The 14867-nt window shown below is 37.2% G+C and overlaps 1 protein-coding gene across 1 annotated transcript in view; it reads right to left on the reverse strand.

Moving 5' to 3' along the window:
* ULK2 (unc-51 like autophagy activating kinase 2) overlaps positions 1–13895 on the reverse strand; it is a 38010-nt gene extending 24115 nt beyond the window's left edge. Inside the window, exons 1-5 of the mRNA XM_009699194.1 lie at positions 13803–13895; positions 12513–12554; positions 2995–3027; positions 2581–2617; positions 842–1015 (exon numbers count right to left, since the gene is read on the reverse strand). Of these exons, the coding sequence (XP_009697496.1) occupies positions 842–1015; positions 2581–2617; positions 2995–3024 (241 nt within the window). The 5' untranslated portion in view covers positions 3025–3027; positions 12513–12554; positions 13803–13895. The remainder of the gene's footprint in view (positions 1–841; positions 1016–2580; positions 2618–2994; positions 3028–12512; positions 12555–13802) is intronic.
* Between the last annotated feature and the right edge of the window lie 972 nt (positions 13896–14867).

The raw sequence follows: 14867 nt of genomic DNA on the forward strand, positions 1-14867 counted from the left end.
ATTACATTCAGTGGCTAAATATAAATGGTTCATTAAACGTGACGAATATACAATCTGCTTCAATGAAATCACATCAGGTAGAAGTTTAAGTCGTCAAGTTTCAGATGCCTGAATTTTCCATGTAGGCAAAAGCATCTGAAACTATCAAGTAAGGACAGCAAGAGAAGAAGTTTTGTCTCCTTTGTGCTGTTTAGAAGATGTAGTGCTTTGGAACATATCTCTGATTTTGGCAGAGCAAAAGCATAGAAAAGAAACTTGTTAAAAACAAGGTATTTTTAAATGGACACATAACAGACAACAACGAGAGATTAAAACTCCTGAAGTGTCCTCTGAAGAGGAGTTTGATAGTATCCTGAACAGTTGACATCTCTCCCCAGTTACAATGCCAACCTCCTTCTGCCAAAACCAGGTCATAACCTACATTTCTAAACTTCTTAAATAGCCTTTAGGAGGCTCTACCACAAAAAAAACCAACCCAGCTGGAACTGCGACTGGAGTCTCACATGCACACAGCTTTGAAATGGGCTAAAAGCTATTTGAAGTTTCAAAGGTTACAGATTTATGTCCAATTAAAATAGTTTAATACTAGAAACATCAGCTAAATGTGTTTCTTTTTCCTGCAGATTTAATCAAAAAGGTCTTTATGACTCAATCTTTTTTATACTGAGAATCTGCATTACAGCATAAAGCTTATTGTTCTAGACTTACTGTCTGATTTGCATCAATTTAATAGACACCATATCCAGTACACCCTCTGCATTTTAACTACAAAGACACTTCTGAGTAGGGAAACAATCCAACAGTGATGATTTACCTTTAGATCAGAGAAAGGCGTATTTACCTATTTTGATGCGTATGCCACTGACACTTGACTTCCTACGACTGGTGTAAGACAACAAAATATTCTGTGGTTTAAGATCCCTATGAATGATTCCTTTACTGTGCAGAATGCGCATGGCTGCTGCAATCTGCTGGAGGAACACTCGGATGGTATCTTCACTAAGAGTTCCTTTAGCTGGAAATAACATAGACATTAGCAGATGAGAAAATAAATACCATTATCTTTGGGTAAAAAAGCAATAAACTTCACAGTGATCAACTGTGAATAGAAGACAATCAAATAATAGTGAATTACATTCAGAACAATCCAATCTTCAGTATTTCTCTACAAATGTATATACTCTTAACAACATATACATCTCCATACTTTTACATGAGCTACAGTACTCTGGATTATCTGTTTTCATAGAATGGTTTGGTTGGAAGGGACCTTAAAGATCATCTAGTTTTTACAGTAGTTTATTCAACTCTGTAGCATAATAAAACTTCTAAATCACCATTAAATCCTAAACTCCCTAAAAAGGCAAAGGAGCCAGGAAAATAGAGGAGCTTCACAGTTTAGAACATTAAATATATCTATAATCATGTTACAGCCTGAAGCTGTAACACCTGTTTTTTAAACAAATTACTATGGGAATGCAAATAACCACTCAGCTCAAAAATTTCACCCATAATAAAATTTACTTCGAAGGGAAAAAATAAGATATACTTTTGAAAGTCTCTCCAGAAGGTATTATCTCATTCTGCAGTCTGAAAAAGTACTGAATGCAAGAGCTGGATTATACTGTATGAATCTTTCCAAGGATTTTAATGGGAAGTGAATTAGGCTTTTAATATACACAGTTACCATAACAATAGCTGCTCACAAAAAGATTCCTTCAACAAACTGAGATACAAAGGCAAGTAGAAGAATATTTTCATCAAGAAAAAGATGCAAATTAACATCTCTGCTCAAAATTCTGTTTGTAATAAGAATCTATTTGTGATGATTCTGTAACTTCCGCCTTCACTTTAGGCAGAGCCATGCTGAAGGGTAAAAATCTCTCCTAAGCCAGAATTGCCTCTTTGTAGAAGGCATTATTATATAAGTAATTTAGTATTTTTAAGTTCACATCTTGGAAAAGGAAAGCAGGTGGAATCAAGACACTGGAAGTAGCCCCCAAAATAAGACTTTAGAAATAGAAAACCACACATTTTTCAGCATGCTAGTTAGGTTAGCTACATCTTATCCCTCATTTACAAATAAGGGAATGTTACATTTAACTGTTTTGAAAGCAGTGGCAAAAAACATTTTCTGTCTGTGTGTTGTTTTATTCACCTTCATTGCTACTTTTTGGGTTTTATCTTCAATTATGAGTGTCATCTAAAAACACTGTGAAATATTTTTAAACAAATGCAAAACCTTATGTCTCCCTGCAGCTTCAAAGTTTAGTTTTCAAATTCCCAGGGTGGCATACAAACACACAACAAACAGCACTCTGCTGCTGACCTTGACTGAAGACAGAATACAACACTAAACAGATTCTTGGTGAATTCAATGACTCTTATAAAGAGGACACTCTAAAATCACACCAGGGTGAACATGCATTGTGGAATGACAGGCATTCTTCAAACAGAAAAATATTAAACCACAAGCGAAAAAAAAAAAAATCTCTGAGAAAGACCAATGGATTACAGGAATACAGAATATAAACGTGTAATGTAATGGCTTCTTAATAGGGAAATACAGTAATCAATTACCTTGTAAGTAATCTGCCAAATCCCCACCATTGCAGTACTGTTGAAAAGAAAGGTTTTTATTCAAAACACAAGCACTGATATACTTGCTATATAATTTTTACTTTGTAATCTTTTCACAAAAATTAAAAGTTCCTTTCCAGCTGTTTGCCTTAAAATTGTTTTGTCACTTCTTTGTAATTAATAATTCGAGGTCTAACACTTCATTGATACTTACAGTATCATAAAATGAAACTGAATAATTTATGGAACAAACACTGTTGATAAATTTGATAGTGCATAGGAAATTAATAATCTAGTTTTCAGAACTGTTTGCTTTAAGAGGTCATGGTTATTTTGCAGCTGTTTAAAGAAGGAGTTTTGTCTAAAAATCATCTTTAAAATCAGGCAGAAAGAAAAATAAATGTTAACACATACCTCCATTACCAAAAAGACAGAATTGGGCATTTCCTAAAAGAGAAGGAGAACAAATCCCATTTAAGAATGTGACAAGACAAAGCCTTCAGTACCTGAATTAACCAAGTGCAACACAGATTTTTCACTCAACTGAGACACCTTATGTTAAAGTCACTGTTTTAAAGGGTAGCAAATATGTACATTCCTAACCATTAAGTATTTCACATTTTCAAAAGCATTAGTATATGTAAAAAAATCACCAGGCAATATCCTGAAGACTAAAGCTATCATTTGAAAGAGCATCATAATCATACACCAAGTAACATCAGTTTCCACTGTATGTTGCTCCCTTAGCTTTCAACTGCCTTGGACTGCTCTATCAACACAACCTCTATGTTAAGAGCCCCTACAACAAAATAAACTTTTGCTGTCAGACATCACTGGAATCAGTCACTAATGGGACAGTAATATTTAGTCGCAAATATACTGGATAGAATTACAAACTCTAAGCAAGACAATTTGGCTATGACAACCAGTTTTCTAAGGAATTCCAAAGTTATGTTTCCCACTTCCAGGTAAAACAAGCTTTGGATCTGCCATCTGACAAGCCAAAGGTCAGTCAGAGATCACAGAGCAGTTAACTGTCTGGAATAAACTGATTCCCAAACGCTATTCTGTAGATTAATTATTTCAGGAATCATGCATACTTCTATAAAGTACCTCCCTCAGCAAGTCACTGGCAGAAGCATGTCCCTGCCATGGACCTAAATGCCTTATGGCAAAGGTGTGATTTGTTACGGCAGTCCTATCGAGATCTGCCAAAGCACTGACCTCCTCTGACCCATCCGCAACCTGAATTCCCCCTCTTGTAACTGGGTAAAAGTTACTGAAAGACAGATTAGCTAACTTCTACTGTAAATCATCTACACACTCCACAAAAATGCAGTAAAAATGTCTGCACCTAAGCCCAACCGTAACAAGAACATTAATCTTTTTTACAAGTATTTATTTTGTGTGAGGGAAGAATGAGCCTACCTGTGTGTGCCAACAATCAACATTGTTTTCCACAAAGTTTCCTGCATAAAATAGTTATGTTGTGCCTACAAAGTTGAAGACACTCAGAGATCTTTTATAAAGTAAAGGCCTTTTTTCCCCTCTGACCTGACTAAGACTGAAAGAACACAAAGAGAAGCAGAAGGAAATAGAAGGCAAGTATACACTAAACAGGATGATAGTTATAGTTACACACACCGTTACCTCCCTTTCACCTTAAAAATAAACAAAGGTTGACAGTTTGCGGCCAAATAAGTTTTTAAGACAGTTGATGGAAAAGAGCAAGATGGCATAGCAGACAAGGCCAGGCAAATGTCCCAGCTGGAAGTGGAACTGTGGACAGTCCAACTGCATTCTGCTAACTACTGTTAAAAAAAAGTCAAAAGGGACATTGGATGGCAAAACAAAAGCTCTGAACTTAGCCACCTTTCTCAGTGCTTATATTAAAACTTCAGCACATGTTCAATTTGACCATACTGGCAAGAACTACCACAAGCGTGCCATTTTCAAGGGCTTGATAACAGGTCAGGCTAAGAAGCTTTAAAAAGAAAAATAAACTAAAAATGGGCCCATGGGCTCAGGCTAGGGACACCAACCACCCTGAATATCACACACAGCACAGAGCACATGGATGGCACAACCCCGTAAAGCCAATTTCTACCAATCCATCACAGATACAGATTTCCACTACCGATAACTGTAGTAAGTACAGTTCAAGATGAACTGGATGTTTTAAGGTTAATTCAAGATTGTATTAGGCTGCTTCACTTTATGCAAGCATTTAGTTTAGCCACTCTCCTCTGTGTTACGGAAATGCATTTGAGTTTCTTCCCAGCTCAGAACATCAGGCACATTACAGATTTGTTTACATTTGGAAATTAGCTTCAAAAAAAGCAAGTTTCTAGGAACATTAGTCATATCTGTTGGGAATGAAAAGGAAACTCCAACCAATATAGAATATTAAAGCAGCAGTAGATCACATTTCAGGAAGTCCCAATTGTTCAGTGTTTCTGTAACAGTTGTGGCCAACATGAACCATAATTTGCAATCCTATAAACGCCTCAAAACCCAGGTGCATACATTAAAGCCAAAAAAGATGAGTAATTACTTGCTCTGCAACTTACTGAAAATACAAAATTATAAGTGTTGTTGCTTTCTACACTGTTCCTTTGCAACAACATCTCGCAAGACAGAAACTCTCCTTCTTTCAAGAACCCCAAGGATGCCAAACAGCAACTCTGAGGTCCCAGTTTATCAAACTGAAAATTCTTCTAACTGAGGATCACTTCACTTAGAGGACAACTGGGATGTGTAAAAGAATAAAACAGCTAAGAAGCATGGAAACTGCCTGTTCTCCAGTGACAAGAAAGAAGCTCAGCTAGTGGATTTCCACCCGAACATAGCATTCCCATGAATCAGAAATAGATGTTCCACAACGTCAATGCCTCCACTACACAACACACTCTGTACAAAACAGCAGCTTATGGCAGTATGTAATGCTCAGCTCATAACAGACATTTATTCATCACAGAACTAAGAGAATGTGTTTTCTGGATTCCCTTGGAAACAAAGTCCTTTCAAATAAAACTGCTCTCTTCAGAAACACTGAGTTGACGATTTGTCCTGTTGTACTAGCCCTCACCTGTTTGAAGAAAGTCATTCCTACAGACTACACTAGATTTCCCTCAAATAGCATTACTCATCTTTTTTTGACTGATATTCTTGATCAAAAATAATTAAACAAGGCACTGGGTTAAAGTCATAGTAAGAAGCAGAGTGTGTTTCCTTATTGTAGCTTGGATAATCCTTTTTTATTAAATCAGCAGAACAGATTAGAGGTTTCACAAAGAGATTTTCCCAGGCTGGTCAAAAGTCCTACCTAATTCACATTGCAGAAGTAATATTTTGCACAGTACTGGTACCAAGCTCACCAGGCGCATCTCATCCCAACTTTAACTCATAACCAAACACTTCTCAATATCCCACCAACGCAAGCTTTAGTTCAAAACAGCTGAAATTGTTCATCCCTTCACAGTTGCTCAAATTTTGCGTTACAGTTCTTGGCCAGTCTGACTGGGAATGTGATCTTCATTTTGGGAATATGTTCAGAAAACACAAGTCAATTCTGTAGACGCATTTTTCCCTTCTAAATTATTTTGCTGAAAAATAAAGCTATCCCTATCATCATTGCCTAGACTCCTGATTTCTGCTGACTTGCTAAGCAGAGTAAAGCGCTTAAAAATAAAAAGACTAGTAAACCAGCATATTTCAGATCTAACATTCACAAATAAAGCTGACCTAGCAAGGTATTTTAAGCTGAATTTTGAAATAGATAACAAAGCTTTAAAAAATTTACATTGATATACAGATCATAAAATTACTGCAGCTGGACTTGTTCTGGTCTACACTTCTACCTAGAAAAATAATCAAGCAAAACAAATATATGTTGTGTTGCAAGAATTACGGAACATTTTTGCCCAGCATGTCTTGCTTTGTTGCTTAAATTTTTCTTGACAAAAACCTACTTTTGCTCCTTCTTATTCTGAATTTAGGTCTTACTTGCAAGTTGAAGTAAAAGACAGCAAAGGTTAATAGGAAACCATTTTACAATTCTGAAAGCTAACAGATAAACCTAAGAGAAGTGGATTAAGAGGCAATGTATTTGCCAAAACTTGCTGTGTTTTAATTCCAGACTTCCAACAGTTGTCTCAGGGGATGTGAAGTTCCAACCCAAATCACAGGCTCAGCGCAGTAGTTCCATTTAAAAGACATTAATTGAAAAAGAAGTCAAAACATCCATGGTTACTTCTGACAGCTGTTGCTAGAACTCTGGCGTATTGGCAGAAACATACCCTAGATTCCTCTTTGGTTAGGAAGTCCTCTTTTAGAACAAGCTGAAAGTCTGCAAGGAGCTCTTAATGAGCTGCCAAAGCAGAAATTGTGGCAAATAAAGAGTTACTATGTTTTTGCTCCAACTCTGTAGATTCTGTCTAGCTGCAGTTCATGATCAGAGTCCCAAGAGCACTACAGTTAACCTGACAGCTTGTGCACTGCTATTACCTGATCAATTTTCCGATATTTTAATTTGTGCTATATTTGCTTTAATTTTTTTGGGCCAGGAATACACTCTTCTTTTTTTTTTTTTCTGAGCATTAAATACATTTGGCAAAAGTTCTAATGGTTTAGTGAAAAAGGACTGGTCCAGGTCTTTTTAAGGTTGTTTCTCACTGTATTGCAGATAGTCTTATTTTGCTTTGCGAGCACACCACAGCAGTGGATTCTAACATGTTCAGCTCCTGGCATCTAAAGGACTGAACATTTTGTTAGTTCTGACTAATTGTTAAGTCTCAGACTAAATGTCACTTGACATGTGCCTGTAGGATTCAAATAGCTTGCATGCTGCCAATTATTCACATAAAAGAGCAATCAGCCATGGAGAATTGTACCACAATAGCCATATCACTCATTTTCTGTTATGTGAAATGCTGTACTTAACTAATATATATGGGAGGTAGTGAAAGAGACTGGCCTGCTGCACACCACCAAGGAAAGGCAAAACTGTTGACAGCACACCAAACATTTAACACGCTCGCATACTAGATCTTCTGAAACAGTTTTGAAATACAAGTTACAGCACCTGGGCACAGCAGGTAAGCTAAGGACTGTGCACTAACTCCAACTCTTTGGTTCTGTGGGCCAAAACAAATTCTAACTGGTTGTCCCTAACCTTCAACGCCTACACTGGCGTCATTCTTTGCAGTCCAATATTGTCGTAGCCAACCGTCCAGCTGGCATCAGCTGTCAGGTAGTATTTTGAAATCTTTACAATTTCTACAGAGCAGGATTTTTCTTTTTATCTGAAAACTTGTCTGAATGGCATGTTTTCATATGACTGTTTCCACGCACAGTGAGGATGGATACTGACAAACACAAAGGCCTTAATCAAGGAGCTGAGGGGGAAAAATTAAAGATATCGAGACAGCCTCATTCAAAAGATGACAGTTCAGAAACAGCTATGATGAGAGCATGGAGGCAATCAAAGCTGTGAGACACCAAGATCAAGAGCACGTATCACAACGCTGGAAGCAAATGCCTCAAGAGATATATGCAATACTACCAGGCCAACTGGAGTCCTTGGGTGAACCAAACAGCAATATTTAATTCCCACTGGTAAAACAACAGGTATAGATAAATACGGTTCCTTCCATAAGCATCCCTAGTAAGAACTCATGGGCACTTGTGTATAAATGAAGGCTGAGATGTAGCTACCAGAAGGACCACCGGTTTTGTTCCCACTAGATTTCACCACTTTCAAGGACAGCAGAAGCAGCTGCAGTCATTTTGTCTGCTGCATACCAACAAGCTAAGATAAGAACCAATTTCTGTTCAGATACCGTTTCTCCAATAACACACTAGAAATTAGTTCTCCCTAAACCACTGTTGAAACAGCAAACTTCAGACTCCATACAGTGAAGATGTTAGTTCATTCTTCTAAAATGTTATCTCCAAGATACATTACAGGCTTTCATTCTGACGGCTGACATTCTAATGAGGTTTTGAATTAAATTATTTGCTAAAACAGGCCCTGTCTGGCACAGTGTAAGAGATCAGTTCTACTCAGCACACACTTGGGATCATGAACTGCACAAAACTGTAAATTCATGTCCTAAATATAGCACATTCCAAATAACTTACTGATACCTTCATACTTCAGTATAATACTTTATCCAGGGACCTCAACGTACTTTATGCTGGTGAGTTAGAGGTTATTTTAGACTCCTTTTGCTTTTGAGAAACAGTGGGCTCCATTTCCCCAATTAACGGGATCCAAGACTGATCTTTTGCAGGATGAATGACATCCCATGGCACCAACATGGGAAAAGAGCTGCATTCTTATACCATTTTAGAGATTCAGTAGTTTTTTATTCTTGAATGGAAGACTACCAAACTCTTGCCCAAGAAGATCAGTAAAAAAACGTCTCAACAGGTCACATCTTGCTATCCATCTATTATATTCTGGGTGTTTTTAAGCATCGTACTTCATGGGAAAATTAATTTCACACTTAGAGGTGAGCTGCGTATGTTTATTTTTCCGAGCCCTACTACTGCAAAACATTTGCCTCTCACAGATGGAGAGCTCATATTTAAGTATCTCCACAAAAGCCTTCAGTCTCAGAACCACTGGTCTCCCCACCCTGGTATGTGCAGATCCCCTGCCTTCTGAGATGGCACAAACAACAATGGTATGCTCTGCTTACATAAAATGCTTAACTGCAGATCAAACCTGCCAGTGTTGCACGTAACCACCTTATGGAAATCAAGGGCAATTATCATGCTGGCACCAGAACAAAAGATTTTTATGCTGACCAACGCACATACAACATTAACGGCACACCAATTCATTTGGGTGTGTTTCCAGATGAATGGGCATTTCTAGTAATTTAATTCAGTGGACCCTATACATAGTAAGTAACATACCAAAATGGTGTTCACAGGAGCTGAAGCAACAGCAACGTAGAAGGTTTTAAAATGTTCACATACTATCGGCAAAATGGCTTACAAGTTCTCCTTGGATCTAATTAAAACCTTAATGGTGTATATATCTTTATTACACTGACTTGTGCATCTGGTCACAAACCATGCAACAGTAACACAACCATAAATGAACAGAGATGAAAGAGAAGGAATCTACCCACCTCCTGCGAAAACAATTCCAAATGAAGCCTTTTGCAATACGTAAAATAATAACTACCCTTTCATTTCCAAAGATACATTCCGAATTGTTATGCAGGGATACAGCTTTAATCTCAAAGTAGTGCCATTAAGTACAAATAATTTCATTTACTATTACGAGATGTAAAAATATTTATTCTTCTTTGCAATTAATTTACACTTTTTTCACTTAGTTTTGCCACTTACATTGCACACCACCTTTTCTATCTGAAAACTTGGTACAACAATCAGCTAAACAGTCAGCCAAACAGTGCATCTGAAACATGAGTATTTTCTTATTTCAAACTGTCCAAGGTTAAGAAAAACTTCAGACCAACAGAACTATAAAAATAAAACAGACTCTCAGTCACACTGAGAACTTCCTACTGTGACACAGACTGCACTGGCTCCAGCACTGAGGAAAAAAAAAAAATAGCTTCTGTAACTTAAAAATTGCTTGAAATCCTGAAGTGTTATCTGCTGTACCATATCACTATGTTCACAATACTATGGTAAACAAAAAGGGCAGTACATGCTAGAACATGAAATGCTAAAGAAAATTAGTAGGTGTAATAGCCTACTAGACATGTGAATGCCTTGCATAGTGTTCATTCTTGCTGGATTATAAATTAGTATAATCGTACAAGTTAATGATGTATAATATTTCACAAACATAGCTCTGTGCAGAAAGGGAAAATCTTATTTGTGCAAGTGTCACATTCTTTAGACCATATTTGCAAAGCAATTTCTTCTACAGAAGTAGAATCATACTGCCAAGCTTTATGTTTGCCATGACTGTATTTGAAATATATCCAAGGTAGGAGACACAAGTTTTCCCTTCTCTTTGCTTTAACTGTTCATTTTATTTAAATGCAATAGTCAGTGACAACCAGGAACATCCCCTTCTCAAATGGAAAGTACAGGACTGATCATTCAAGAAGTCCTGTCACTCTAAGGGCACCCTTCCCTGTAGCAGAACAGCAAAGCATAAAAGTTATGTTTATGAAGAACCTTTAGGAAAGAAACCATAGACAAGTGTACAGCTCTGTACTCTCTTCCCTTGTGGATGTTCTGTGCATAAATCAAAAGAAGCAAGAGCCTCTCCAAGGCTTAGAAGATACACAAAGTTTAATCATCAAAATACCCATCTAGTCAACTGCAGGTTGAGCTGCAAAGCTTTGTAAGTAATCCTCACTTATAAACAACTGTAAATGATAAATCTGAAATTCAGTTGCTTACACACCAATGCCCTCAGTCAACAATTCCAGTTTCTTTTAAGACGTCTGGATATACTAAATTTAGGACGCTGAGAGATTATTTCCACTTAAAAATACTCGGGAAAACCTGGTCTTTTCAACAAGTAAACGAGACTATACTTTCCCTCTCAGAGCAGCTAGTATCATTCAAAATGCAGAGTTCTGAAGTTAAGACCCAGGAGGGAAAAGAGTCTACACATCCAAATGGGAAGTTTTGATGCATAGTCTGTTGCTACATGAACATCATTGCTTTGTGCCAAAAGTCCACAGAAGTTAGTACAAGACAAGTAGTCCCACAGCGTTACACACAATAAAACCTGAGCCTGTGTAGTGTATATCACGTGAACACAGATTTCTATAGCTACAGAGATATACACCTACATGTAAGCCAAAAACCTTTTAGGATGCAAATGTGTAAACACAGAAAACACTGAAGAATGTCAAAACGTGTATTTTGCATTGCTTTAAATATGCAATGCCCCAAGGGTAGTTCTTAGTGGTTTTTTCATAAATGTAACTCTGTATTTAAGATTAGAATTGAGCCCAGGAGATAAATGTATATTTCTTATTCAAGCAGAACAAATGGCTGTATAACCTACATCACGTCATATTTAGCTTTACCCAACACTTGCAGGCCTTAGGATACAAAAATCATACTTCCTACTAAGTAGAATACACTACCCTAGCTAGGCTAGAAAGCTAACTCCTTCATCTTATGAGGCAGAATCCTGGGAATAAAAGAGGAAGACAATTTGAAGCAATTTAATACTTATTTCTCCTAGTTGAAAAGATCCAAATGTCTGCTTGGCTTTTATACTTCATCCTATCCTTTTGAACATGGGCAACAGCAATATATGTATGTGTGATCCTGGGCTTCTACTTCCTTCAGTTCTTCCTCACCATGACACAGGGCTATACAATACATTTCTTTGTTATAGAGATCTCAAAGATGGTGCTCCTTTTCTACAACAGAGTATTTTAAGTTAGGTTGACTTCTTAACGTCACTTGCTTTATCCATTCAGATCAACTCCTACTAGTACGTTTTCCTTCAGGTGTATTCAGCTGTTATCCACAAACACCCACCTTCCAACTAAATTATAGGGCAAGAGAAACAAGGCTAAATCAAGAGAATAGTTACTGCCACTGACAGAGCGCCTAGCCAGCTGATGCTTTTTCTCTGGACACAGAACCAAACTACACAAAGAGGCTCTGCAGAGGTTCCAGGCAGCAGAAGCAAGTGGCAGCCAGAGAACTAAACCGTATTCCTCATGGCTTTCTAGCCCTGCTGTGCACCCTGCTTGTTAGAAAGAGGCAATACAAAATAAGTGCATAGTGTGTTGAAGATGAGAACTGCCCTGCCACTGCTAAGGAACTGGATTTCTTTTTCTAAATACCAAACTGATTACAGCAACAAAACATACAGCCATTCAAAATTTTCTACTCAGTATACATACACATATGTATTATATTTTCGTAATAAATTTTAACAAAGAAAAAGGCATCAAAATATATTTTACCTGGACATCATACAGAGCTACAATGTTCTCATGCTGAAGTTCCTGTAAAACAACATATTTGCATTATGGAAATAGCCTGTTGTTATTATTACTTTAAATTTAATATGCTAGGATAATCAAAGAGAACCAAATTTTACAAAGAAAGGTAGCATGATTTTTAGACCATCTGATGGAATTTGGAGGAAATCCTAGCTATTTAGACAATATTTACAGGAATAGGAAATTAGGCAATATCTTCAGAGGTCATAAAAACATTTGGTTCCAGAACTTATTTTCTGTCTTCCTACAGAAAGTACTACAGCACAAGATCCTTTAATGAGTACCGAAAACTGACAACACTTAGTGTTATAGTCTCACACAATTTCTTGCTTAGAGGAGTAACCAACTAAAAAGGAAATCAAATGAAATAACACCAAATAAAACTCACAGGACAGCTCATGCTATTATTTTAACTGCTCAAAAAACCATCTATCTTTGCTAAGTACTTGCAGCTAATATAGTGTTGGGTATAACACTAATATACTCAACACTACAATTGCTGGTATGTAATAAATATACTAGAACACAATATGTATATATTAGTATATAAAATAGTGATGTATCTCAAGAAGCTTGGAAACATGGAAAGAAAACAGCACTATTACTGCAAAGCTACGAAAAATGGGATGTGATAAAGTTCAGAGAGCAGAGAATGCTAAGAGACCATCCAAGGAAGTGTTTCCATAAAATAGCATTGAAAAACTAAATTGATGCTCCATTTTACTTCCTTCATTAGAGCCACACTACACAACCTAAGTCAATTAACACAAATCAGAAGTGGGAAGACTGCTTCAGGAATCAAACTCAACATGCTGATTTTAGCTTTCAAAGCATCTTTGAGCAAAGAAAGTGAAGAAAGATCAAAGACTGATGTTTTACCCTCAGCTATGACTTTTGTTGTATGCACTGCTTGGGAAAGGTGCCGCATTAGCCATCCTGAAGGACAAAGTTTTCTACATGTGCAATAAGCAAAGCACAGAGACTGGTTCTGCAACAGTTGTCCTCTTTTAACTACAAAAGCATGCCCAAAACCTGTTCTGAGACCATTTCCAGAACTAAAAAAGTATTTTTTTTTTCTTTTTTTTTTTTTCTTGGTCTTTTTAGTTCTGAATTTCACCTGGAACTAACAAAGAAACAAATGGCAGAACAGAGATTACTGTGATACTACCCATGACCGGGAATGAACTAGGTCAAAAGTCTTTTTTCCTTTTCAAGTAAAGCAGCTTTAAAAATCACTGCAAATTAACATACCTTTAAGATTTTTATTTCTTTTCCAAGCAGGATTTGTGACTTTGACAAGTTCTTTTTGTTAATACTCTTTATGGCTACTTCCCAATCAGTTTTCTGGAAGCAAACAAACAAAATAGTATTGTCAGTTTTGTATTTTTTTAACTTTATCCACTAACAACTAGCTAGTAAAGCACTGGAGAAAGAGTTGTGAGATCACCCCTACGCTACCCACCAGTGATTACTACATCACATGACACCATACCATCAAGAACTATTTCATTCCGCAATAGCTTAGACAGCTATTAAAATCCAGCTGCAGCTACACCGCATTTTCATGGATTCCAAAGCATTTAAAAACCAAAATCAGTAAGTAATTCTATCCTGTTTATTTTTTGGTAGTGGTGCTATGTATCTGCTTTTTAGTCCCCTCTCAACGATTGAGTTACTTTCGTTCTCCTTTAAGGATTTCCCATTTTCAGCCTTCTTATGCTCTACAGCTGAAAACTGCAAAAGAAAACATCTAGTTTTTTAAGTAAACTTCTTATTGTCTATTTATATGTTACCTAAAAATAAATTGCCTATTTATTTGTAAGGTGGGAGCATCTCTATTGGCCTTTAAAGTTGGTTTTCCTTTCTCCCTTTTTTTTTTTTAACCCCAAAATCACTGCACTGTGCCTCTCCAAGTTGTGAGTACTGCTCTAATGCTCGAAGATGCTAAATCTGAAGAGTTATTTTCTGGAAAGCAGAGCACTTTAGGCACCAACACCAGAATAAACTCTCACAGCACCAAGAAACCATAACGCTGCTATGAATATCTGGGGTGATTAGCAAGCCACGCCAGGAAACCAGACACCTCTGAATTTAAGAAATCTTCAGCCAATCCCCAAGGAGACAATTTTCCATTAGATCCCTGGTTTATCCAGCGAGATAAACACGACCGTCCTGACAAACAAAGGGCTCAGCCTCCAATACAGCTGCAACTCTCCACTCGCCGTTATGTTAGGGAGCTACCAAACACCAGAGAGGAGAGGTGGAAACGCAGAGAGGTTGTTGGTTTTTTCGGGGAGAGGGTGGAGGGGAGAAAAA

Source organism: Cariama cristata, unplaced genomic scaffold (assembly GCF_000690535.1).
Source record: "Cariama cristata isolate BGI_N322 unplaced genomic scaffold, ASM69053v1 scaffold35310, whole genome shotgun sequence".
Taxonomy (NCBI): Eukaryota; Metazoa; Chordata; class Aves; order Cariamiformes; family Cariamidae; genus Cariama; species Cariama cristata.